Source organism: Malaclemys terrapin, chromosome 4 (assembly GCF_027887155.1).
Source record: "Malaclemys terrapin pileata isolate rMalTer1 chromosome 4, rMalTer1.hap1, whole genome shotgun sequence".
Lineage (NCBI taxonomy): Eukaryota > Metazoa > Chordata > Testudines > Emydidae > Malaclemys > Malaclemys terrapin.
This window is the reverse complement of record NC_071508.1, coordinates 28,374,270-28,385,102: the sequence shown is the minus strand read 5'-3', so window position 1 is coordinate 28,385,102 and position 10,833 is coordinate 28,374,270. Positions and strand designations below refer to the sequence as shown.

At 51.3% G+C, this 10,833-nt stretch overlaps 1 protein-coding gene across 1 annotated transcript; it reads right to left on the bottom strand.

The window, feature by feature from the left end:
* Positions 1 to 878: 878 nt before the first annotated feature.
* Positions 879 to 9,810, bottom strand: LOC128837407 (glutathione S-transferase Mu 1-like). The gene is made up of 8 exons (XM_054028579.1): positions 9,704 to 9,810; positions 7,164 to 7,239; positions 4,053 to 4,111; positions 3,737 to 3,838; positions 3,552 to 3,644; positions 3,070 to 3,165; positions 2,878 to 2,988; positions 879 to 1,544 (listed from the first exon to the last, which is right to left on the bottom strand). Exons 1-8 carry the CDS (start codon positions 9,737 to 9,739, stop codon positions 1,452 to 1,454), a joined length of 666 nt encoding a protein of 221 aa, XP_053884554.1. The 5' UTR covers positions 9,740 to 9,810; the 3' UTR covers positions 879 to 1,451.
* Positions 9,811 to 10,833: the final 1,023 nt, after the last annotated feature.

The window sequence follows — 10,833 nt, the reverse complement described above, 5'->3', positions numbered from 1 at the left end:
CTGAAGCATCACTCCCCCACAGGCCAGGGTCATCAGGGTAGGGCACCCAAGGAAAGTACCTGTAATTGGTTGCCAGGAGACAGGGCTTTTAAGCACCAACGAGGATGGAATGGGAAACAGGCCAGAGCCTCTTCCCTTGAAGAGGATCTATAGTAACAGCAGCCCTCTAAATCCACTAAGCAGCACTGACCAGCACCAACTGAGTCTCAGTTTGGTTCACCCTAGCCACCAAGGGAGGTACATCAACAGCATGAGTCTACATGACCAGGGGTTGGGGGAGGGGGGGAGGTTCTACCTGCGCCACTCCACTGACAACTGCAGAGGCATCAAAGCCAAAGCAGGATTTGGTCTTGATGCCCTGTAGGAGATGTGATGTGGTGCTGGGTACTTGGCTATTCCCAGCTTGGTTAACTGAACAGACGCAGGGAAGAGGCAGCACTGGAGAGGCTGGTTTCCTCCAGGGAGGCTACGGTAACTCAGCAAGAGGGAGCCATTGTGCAATTACTAAACATTTATTGGCTGGTCATTTCAGAGTAGGGTCACTACACACGTTTAGTGATTGTTCCACAGAGCAATTCACTGAAGCCGCCACTTAACCTATTCAACTGTCCACCCCCTCACAACATCTGATCTGAGGGAGTCCATACACAAACAGCAAGTGGGGGCTGTCAAGGCTGTATCCCCACTTTGAACTTTAGGGTACAAATGTAGGGGCCTGCATGAAAACTTCTAAGCTTAGCTATCAGCTTAGGTCTGGTTCACTGCCACCATCCCAATGGATTCCCTCCCCTGGGAAGCCTTGAGAAACCTTTCACCAATTCCCTGGTGAATACAGATCCAACCCCCTTGGATCTACAACAAGGAAAAAAAAAAATCAATCAGGTTCTTAAAAAGAAGGTTTTTAATTAAAGAAAAAGGTAAAAATCATCTCTAAAATCAGGATGGAAAATAACTTTACAGGGTAATCAAACTTAAAGAGCTCAGAGGACTCCCCTCTAGTCTTGGGTTCAAAGTACAGCAAACAAAGATAAACACTCTAGTAAAAGGTACATTTACAAGTTGAGAAAAAGTAAAACTAAGATGCCTTGCCTGGCTATTTACTTACAAGTTTGAAATACGAGAGACTTGTTTAGAAAGATGTGGAGAACCTGGATTGATGTCTGGTCCCTCTCAGTCCCAAGAGAGGACGCACGCCCACGCAGAGCACAAACAAAAGCCTTCCCTCCCCCTCCCCCCAAGATTTGAGAGTATCTTGTCCCCTTATTGGTCCTTTGGTCAGATGCCAGCCAGGTTACCTGAGCTTCTTAACCCTTTACAGGGAAAAAGATTTTGGAGTCTCTGGCCAGGAGGGATTTTATAGTACTGTACACAGGACAGCTGTTACCCTTCCCTTTATAGTTATGACAGGGGCTCTGGATTATTCCTCTCCAGCCCCTCCCTTCCACACAGATCTACTTCTTCTGGTTGCTCCATTTGGCCATCCTGTTGACGGGAGTCTTCATGAAGCGGCTAGAGCTCATGTAGGCTGCGACCTTCTCCAGGGCCTGGGGGAGTGGGGGGGAGGGAGGGGAGGAGAAGAGAAAGGAGAGAGCAGAGGAAGAGCCCTGAGGAGAGGGGAGACCGTGCTTCCCAAACCACCTCACAACACAGCCTCAACCCCCTGAAACATGAATATGAAGCCTCTTCTGGGCCACACCAAAGGGAGTCCCCCACATCCCCTGGTCAGGAGTCTGATCAGTGAGATGTCTAGCAAGTCCCTGAGGAACCAGTTATACCTGCTGGAATGGTGGGATGTTTTCTGCCCTACTTCCTTTGTGCTGCTCAAGGAGTGGCCACACCCTCAACTAGCTAGGGTTTCCCCCAGCACTGAATAGTGGTGACCCCTTGAGAGCAAAGTTGGCTCCTGTACCTCCTCCCTACAGTCCCCAGGGAGGGAGTGGCCAGAGCACATCCTCAGTTGTAATATAATCCTTTAGGGACTGTTGCCTCCTGCCACAGGTTAGAGCAGCCCCATTGCTGCTCTCTGCTCTGGCCCTGGCCCAGGCCAAAGTTAGGAATCCATAACCAGCTCCCGGATACTACCTTGTACCTTGGCAGACTGGATCGGGGCAATGGGCCAGTCTCCACATACAAGGACCTTCTCTTGCTTCACTGAAGCTATGGCAGGAGTCAGGCTGGGATAATAGAGAAAACTACTAATGGCAAGTATGGCTTTTGCTTCCTTTCTGTCCCAGCACCTATTTCCACCTGGAACCAGTGCCTGCCACTTCAACCATTTCCACAGCAGCTCATGGCCAACAACATACAGAGCAAGGACAAAGTAAAACAGGAGCAAGTGTACTTTGGAAATCCCAAGAGACATTGCTTAGGAGGGCTCACAGGATAGGAGTGTCCCATCCCAGCTTGCCAATGCCACCTGAAGAGTGTCTGCCAAAATCACCAAGCAAGCAGGGCACCAAGATGTGGCTCCTCTCCATTAGAGAAGGAGGTAGCCCGTCCCTCAGAGGCCAGCAGAGAGCCCATCAGATACATGGCCAAGGAGAGAGACGACTCTCAGAGGAAGGCCTCGGTCAGGGCTGAAGCAAATCTACAGGGCACTGGGAGGGGAAAAACCTGTGTGGTTACAGAGCAAAGACGACTTCACTCCCTCCAGAGTTGTCTGCCCTACTGGTACCAGAGGGGGGCAGTCTGACATCTCCATTACCACCAGAAGCACTAACAAGTACTTGTTAGCAATAGCTCTGGCAGCTGCTGTATCTGTTAGCAAATGAAATTCTTTGCCTGTTGCCCAGTTCTCTGCAAAGGAGTTAATGTTTGCAGCTGGGCTGTCCCTGGATAACCAGAGCAGTGCATTACAGGAGTCAGGGCAAACCTCACATCAAAGCGGTCAAGAAAATCCTTCAGGTTTTGGAACTGATCCAGGCACTTGGGCTCAAACATGCGGTTCTGGTCCAGGATGTCGTACATGACAAAGTCAACAAAAGTGATCTGGAGAGAGAAGAGAGAAGTGACACAGGGCAGTTGAGTCTGTTCCCATGCCCCTCCCCCAATCACACCCCCACCATGTACCTTCTCCCCAGCAAACCACTTCCTCTTCCCCAGGAAGTGAGAGAACAGCTTCAGCTTCCCAGGCAACTGCTCCAAGTAGCCAGACTTCAGTTTCTCCTGCAGAGAGGAAGAGGGAAAGTTTTCAGAGACCACTGTGGATTAGACCAAGGCAACCCTGTGCCCACCCAATGTACAGTAAATTCTTGTAGTGGGAAGGGCACCTGGAGTTTGCCATTGTCATAATAGGGATCTAAGGGTGAGCAGTATCATGTTTCAGGGCAGGTCACCTGTGAGAGCCAGTACAGCATTATGCAAGTGACTCAGACCATTATTCACCTGCCCCTGAAGGATTAAGTATTGAGCCAGAAGCAGAATACCAGCTAAATGGACCCAATGTAGTATGGAAAATGCTGTGTGTGCCAATAGCATAGTATTGGAGTGGGATTTGTCCTGAAATCAACAAGGTCTTGTTGCAGCCCCCAGGACAGCATGGATGAACTCACAAAGTCAGGATTGTAGCAGATCATTACAAGGCTCATACGGAAATCCATGGCCTGGATCTCCAGCATGTCCACTTGCAGCATCTCCTCCTCCGTCTCGCCACCTGGGAAACACAACAAATGTCAGAGTGCTCACCGGCAGCCACCCAGCCAAATCCCAGCCCCTTGATCATTAGTGAGGCCCAGACCTCCCCCCACCAATACTCCCACAACTTGTGCTTGCGCGCGATGTACCGGAGGATGGCATTGCTCTGCGTGAGCTTGTTCTTGCCATCGATGAGGTAGGGCAGCTGGAAGGGCAATCAGAGGCAAGGTTAGTAAACAAGCTCTTCCCACTTCTCCGGCTCCCACACTCCCCCCTCCCTGCTACTTCTGCACAAGAACCCCACTGATACCCCAGCATTGGTCCCCACCCAGAATCCATCTTAATCAGTGAAACTCCCAAACCCACCACACCCCAAGGAAGGACCTGCCTGCCCACCCACCCAGAGTAACTCTACATACATTTGGGAAATCCAGTCCCAGCTTCTCCTTCATCCACTGGCTTTTGTCATAGTCTGGAGCTGGAAGGAGAACAGAGAGGGTAGATCCCAGGCCAATGCCAACACATCCACCTAATTCCTCCCCCTAGCATCTTGGGGCAGCATGGCACACACTTGTGGTGCAGATTCTCCATGGTGCTGACCAACATCAGCTCACTGAAGGTGGAGAACATACCAGGGGCTCAGCACTCTTGAAAGTCAGGTCCTAAGTCAAAGAGGGCCTGAGCCGGAATCCTTCCAGGCCAGCTCTCTCCCAGTCATCAAGTAGCCATGTCTACACAAGAAGGCTGCTTTGGTATAAATTAAGGTGAAATTTCTAACCTGGTGAAGGTTAAACTGGTGCAAAAAGCTGTGTGGCTCCCCTTTACTCTGGTTTTAAGTCATGCTAAAATGAAACACCTAACTATAAGCCTGGTCTGAACTGAAATAAAAAAGGTCTACACAGCCCTTCACACCAGTATAGCTAAGCCAGTTTAAAAAAAACTGCACCCTAACTTAAAACAGGTGCAGCTTTCTTTAGAACAGGTACACAGTTTCAGGACCTGTTGTAATTTGAGTCGGCTGCCAATTAACTTGAGTCCACCCTGTTAAGTTATTGACAGAGTTGTAAATAATAAACTCAAAGTCCACTGTCAGCCAATTCAACTTGCAGTGTGTCCAAAAACTCTGGCCTGGATAACACCAGAGAGCTGTAACCAGTGTGGAACTACACCTGCTGGGAATACAGGTTGAAAGAGCCTACACCAGGTAAGAGGAAATAAGCCTTCTTGGTTTCTAGAGGGCAGTGTTGAGTACAAAACCTCTCAGCATACTGGGACTTTATTTGGCCAATAAGAGCAGTGATCCATGCACACTTACTGCCCCTCAGGTGAGATGGGGCAGTCCCATCAGCTCACCACAACCCTCTGCAACATGTTTGAGAACACCCCGCATTGTGCCCTATCTAGTTGGTCTTCCTCTGCAGTTTCAGCTTGGCAGAATGTGGTGACAAGAGTTAGAATTTGGCCAGGGCATGAGAACACTAACAGTGTTTTCACACCAAGAGAAAGTGTCCTTACCACAAGTTAAAATCCTAATGACCACAGACATGGCAGTTGTAGTTTTAACTCAATCTGTTGACCAAAGACTAGAGGGGAGTCTGGTGTTTAAGTCTACCTGCTACTTGACATTAGAACTACAACTGCCTTAACCAAGAAGTTAAGGCAACTAGAATTAGCCAGCCCAGGCGAACACGTTTTGCAGGGTGACATACCCTAAATTACTACTTGTGCTCAGCAGAGCACTCGGGGGTAATGACCCAGCTTCACTATTCACCCTGGAGGTCAGCAGTACCAAGTTCTGTCCCACCTCTGAAGAGTGAACCAACCCAACGTCGCTTCCCCTGATCCTACATGATGCCAACCTAAGATTGTATTGCTGCATGCAACAGGTGCTAAGCAGTAGCATGGACAACAGCTGACAGATACTATTAGAGCTACATGCAATGAGGATGTCAGAACACATACACTATGACAAAGTTCCTCCTCTATCTTGGTGGGTCCTGCACTTATTGGTGTATTTTCTTGCCTCAGAGATTCACCATGTGGGTTGGGGAACAGCCCAGAGACCTTCCCCTCTGGTAGAACCCACAGTCCAGGTCAATTGGGAGGTTTGGGGGGAACCCAGTCCCACCCTCTGCTCCAGGTTCCAGCCCAGGGCCCTGTGGACTGCAGCTGTCTCAAGTGCCTCCTGGAACAGCTGCACAACAGCTACAATTCCCTGGGCTACTTCCCCATGGCCTCCTCCCAACACCTTCTTGATGTCTGTTAATGCTTATACTCCTCAGTCCTCCAGCAGCGCATCCTCTCACTTCCCAGCTCCTTACACCCACACCACAAACTGAAGTGAGCTGCTTTTTAAACCCAGGTGCCCTGATTAGCCTGCCTTAATTGATTCTAGCAGCTTCTTGATTGGCTGCAGGTGTTCTAATCAGCCTGTCTGCTTTAATTGTTTCCAGAAAGTTCCTGATTGTCCTGGAACCTTCCCTGTTACCTTACCCAGGGAAAAGAGACCTACTTAATCTGGGGCGAATATATCTGCCTTCTATCACTCTCCTGTAGCCATCTGGCCTGACCCTGTCACAACACTTAACCGCTTGGTGCAGGATAAAATGGGGGGCTTCTCCATGGTAGCAATAGCCTAAGCCACTGGTAACAAGTGTTTAGATGCTGAACTGCCTCACAAGAGCAGCAAAGATATTTGGGGAGGTCATCTGGAGCAATTCCCTTTATGCTGAAAGTACTCAGGCACCATGAGAATCCAGAGCACATGCCAGGGATGGAGGATTAAAAACCCAAGCTAACGAGCATGCAAATTTCTCGTGAGTTTGTTATGGGAAAATGTTCCTTGCAACAGGTAGTTTTCTAGCTGTCTTTAAAGACAGACTATTAGTCCATTCACTAAATTAGATTCTAGAGAGTGCAGTGGGATTTGCTGAGAGCTAGGAGCAGGTGTTTGAGGAGACTGGTAAGACAGGACACAGTCCTGAAATGAATGAATGAAGAGTTAACTCTAAATTTCCTAGTGGCTAGGTCTAACAGCCAGACACTGGCAGATTAGCAGCCCTAGGCTGGCTCAGGCCTCATTGGTATGTTGGTTAATCCAGCTCTGACTACATGGTTTGTCAGATACCAGTCCAACAGCCAAGGACTGTGGGATCCCTTCCCTACTTCCTTAGTGTAAACATTACCCCACCAAACACCAGGTCAGCATGCGGCAGCACATGACCCTCTAGAATGCATGGCATTCCACTGAAGGAGATTCATGCTAAGAATTTCTTGTAGGGACCAGGAAGCCCTTTGCTCCCTGGAGACTCAGACTGCACAGAGCTGTGACTAGTCCAAGTCAGCCAGGCAAGAGGCCCTCACAGCCACCAGCAGGCTCACTAGAGCCTTTCGCCTGGCAAGGGAAAGGGGTGTCTCCGCAGAGCTGGGAGCAGAGCTCCTACACAAACGAGCCATTCCTGGCCCCTCAGGAAGCTTTGCACTCAATGAGCTGGGGAGGGCTAGCTTTGCTCCCTGCCTGCACCACTCACCTTCCCCACAGCTGTACATCTTGTCCTCGTACGCGGTGCCCGTGTATTCCAGCAGCAGTCGGATGGAGTGGGCAAGCTGCAGGGAGAAGACCAGGGCAACGTGAGAGCCTGCGTTAGAGCAGGGGGATTCCGACCTCGGGCTACAGGAGTCAAGTTAGCCATCAGCTTTACCCAGAAGAGCCACAAGGGTGTGAACTCATTTCATTTACTATAGTACTATATATTCATATTTAAACAGTATGGCAGGAAATATCTACAGCTTATATGATTCTCACAGCAAAATGACAGTGCAAGTATTAATTCAGCAACTACAATTGGCTAGCATAAGCATCCTGATTGGTTAATATTTAAATCAGTATTTTAATTATGTGCTGCAAGAGCCACAGGAGACATGATAAAGAGTCACTGGCAGCCTGCAAGCTGGAGAGAGAGTCTTCCTGGTCTAATGTAATTCTTCAGCCTCAAGGGAGTTCACTGAACAAACTTCATCGTCCCTCCTCCCCCACGCCCACCCCAAAAGCAGCCTGGAAATTCAACCCCAAGAGATTCCTTTGACAAAGGTCATGGTTTGTCTTTCAGGAGCTGGGTCACTGTGGTTGCAGCAATGAAAGGGAGCAGTGACTTCTCTTTCACCCATCAGTCCCCTCCCTGGTGACAGTCACTACGGCACTCGTCCTCAAGTGCTTAGACATCTTAGCCCATAAAAAAGGCAGGTCAGTCTCCTTTGCCCCACCACTTCCATCACACACATCATCTTTGCAGGTAGGGAAACTGAGGCACAGATTAAGATCTAGTTTCTAAAGAATGGCTTCTAACTTTGGGTGCCCAATGGGTATCACCTGAAGACCAGGCCCCAGCCAAATCAAGTACTCAAACAATGTAAATAACCCTGCATGAGGCCAACAGTCCTGCCTGTGGACATATAGTCAGTGAGAGGAGCTGGATTAGAACTCACCACCACCAGAGCAGCACTCTGCCACCAGAGGCAGGCAACTCCAGACTCACGTCAGTTCCCCCAAAACTGCTATGAGCTCCCCACCAAGGCAGGCTCGAACAAGTGCAGTTTGGTGCCCAGTGCCAGACAAACCTCAAAACCTACCACCCCCAGCTGCACACAGGGCTTGCAAGTGTAACCGTTTTGCAATCGAGCCCTTCCCACATGGATACCGTGCAAGGCACGAGGGCTACAGTGGGCAGCACCATGTGTGTGGGAGCAGGCGATGGCATGCTCAGGTGTAAGGCTGTTTCTGCTTTCCAGTGGCTTGGGACAGTTTGGGACCATCCCTGTTCTGCATTTTCCCCTTGGAGTGGGAAGGGAAATAGATAATGGAGTGAGATTCCTCCCCCACCTCCAATCTTGAGCCAGGGGCTTTGGCCCTCTACCTGCCCATGGCAATGCGAGGAGCCAGTGGGGTGCACCGGGGCCAAATCGCTCACTGCTGCCGGCATCAGGCTCCCCACTAACCCCCCAGGCTGCCCTGGACCCTATGTCCCCCTGAAGCATGGGGGCCTCCCTAAAGCATGGTAAGCCCAAACATTGGTGGAGCCAGGCCCACGTTCCTAAATATTGATGGAGCACGGGCACCATTGGCCCATGTAACTCACCACCTATGAACACAGGCCACTTCCCCAACGCCTGTCCCATAGCCCCAGAGCCACCTACAGATCCCTAAAGACCCCCTGGGCCAAAGCACAGGGGCAGCCTTATTTTGTTTTTCTGGGTGCTCTTCTACAGAGACTCTTGCAACAGCAGAGGGCTCTGTTGAAAACAATGCAGGAAAGCAGCAGGGGCCACATGCTCCTTTTGCTGCAAGGAGGCGCAGGTGGGCTGTATGGCATATTTAACAAGCAGGTTCCATCAATAGGGCTCAACCAAATTCATGGCCCATTTTGATCAATTTCACTGTCCTAGGATTTTTTAAAATTGCAAATTTAATGATTTCAACTATTTAAATCTGAAGTGTCAGCATGCTGTAATTGTAGGGGTCCTGACCCAACAAGGAGTTGTGTGTGTGTGTGTGGGGAAGTTAGAAGGTTATTGTGTGTGTGTGGGGGGGGGGGGGGGGGGGTGGTACTTCTTCAGAGCCAGTCAGCAGCACAGAAGTAAGGCTGGCACAGTATGGTCTTGCCATCCTTACTTCTGCACTGCTGCTGGCGGGGAGCTGCCTTCAGAGTTGGTTGCCCAGCCACCAGCCACCATTTGCCAGTTGCCCACCTCTGAAGGCAGTACAGAAGTAAGGGTGGCAGTATCACAACCCCCTAAAGCTACCTTGTGACCCCCTGCAGCCCCCTTTTGAGTCAGGGCCCCCCATTTGAGGAACGCCAGTGTCCCCCGTGAAATCAGTAGAGGTTAAAAGCACAGACAAGACCCAATTTCACAGTCAACGACACATTTTTCATGGCCCTGAATTTGGTAGGGTCCCACCCACCCAGCGTCAGCAGCCTCCGGAGACATGACCCCACTCGGCTAGAGAGTCAGGCCCAGGGGGAAATGAAAATAGTAGCCCCCCCCTGCTCCCGGCACTGCAGCTCAGACTCACCCCGCGGATGTCCCAGTACCCGAGAACCACCGGCATGGTGCACTGCGCTGCTTTTCCTGCTGCTTTACGGGACTGCTCCAGCGGCTGCGTCTGTCGGAGAGGCGGGATAGGAGCGCGGCGGCTGCTTTATAACCTGCCCGGCAAGGGGCGCGGCTGCCGAGCACAACCCAATGGGGAGGGGGGTGTTAAAGGGGCCGCGCCGCCCACACCCGTAGACATGCACCCAGGGGTGTTTTATTTGAACGGGCGATTGCGGGGGAAGCAGGTTGTGGCTGCTCAGCTCTAGGCGAGGCCCCGATCCCCGCGCCACAGACTCCCAGCGGGGGGCGAACCCGCGGTGCTGCGGGGCAGAGGTTTGCACGGCGGACGCTGCAGCGCTGGGCACATGCACTCCTGAGAAGCGACCAAAAGCGCAGCCCAGCTTGGTTGCGGGGTGTTGGCGCTGCGGGGGGGGAAGGTGCCCGGGTAAAGCAGTTTCGCGTGCAAGGTGCTATTCCCATGGGCCGGGCCCCGGCTTCGTTCTAGCCCGGGTTTTGTTTTCAACCGGGCAGTGCCTCTTTAAATGAAGCACCGCCCGGCGGACTCTGGGGTGGAGCCTGTGCAGAGAGAGGGCAAGGGACCCGCTGGAAAATGGCTAGAACCGCTCATGGGAGATATTGGTCTAAGCAAAGGGACCGCAAAGAGATTTAATCCAAAGCAAAGCTCACGCTCAGCCTCCCAGAAAACAACGGGTCCGAGTCTCCTCTTACTCACCCCAGTTTGACACCAGTGCAGCTCCCCTGACCTAAATGGAGTTACTCCTGATTTACACCTGGGTGAGAGAGGAACGGGGCCCCGTGGGGTTACTCCTGATTTACACCAGGGTATGATCAGAATCAGGCCCCTGCTTCCCAGCCGGGGAGACGTCTCTACCATGTGCTGCAAACACGAGATGCAAGATGAACAAAAGAGTTCCTGAAATTGAGAGGGGCACTGCCCGCGGGCATCAGCCACGGTTGCACTGAGCATCAACTGCAAGGGCAAAGAGGGGATTGGGCCGAGCTGGCATCCTTCCAACGCAGTACTCCAGGAACAGTACTCTGGGTGGGCAATCGATACCTTCCCCCTCCCCGTGCAAGGGTTTCCAAAAG

Coding starts and splice junctions, on each gene's coding strand:
- LOC128837407 (XM_054028579.1), bottom strand. CDS start 9,739: ATGCCGGTGGTTCTCGGGTACTGGGACATCCGCGGG. Junction 3,839..4,052: donor TGGGACTGGATTTCCCAAAT/GTATGTAGAGTT, acceptor TTGCCCTTCCAG/CTGCCCTACCTCATCGATGG. Junction 1,545..2,877: donor ATTTTCTTGACCGCTTTGAT/GTGAGGTTTGCC, acceptor CCACTCCCCCAG/GCCCTGGAGAAGGTCGCAGC.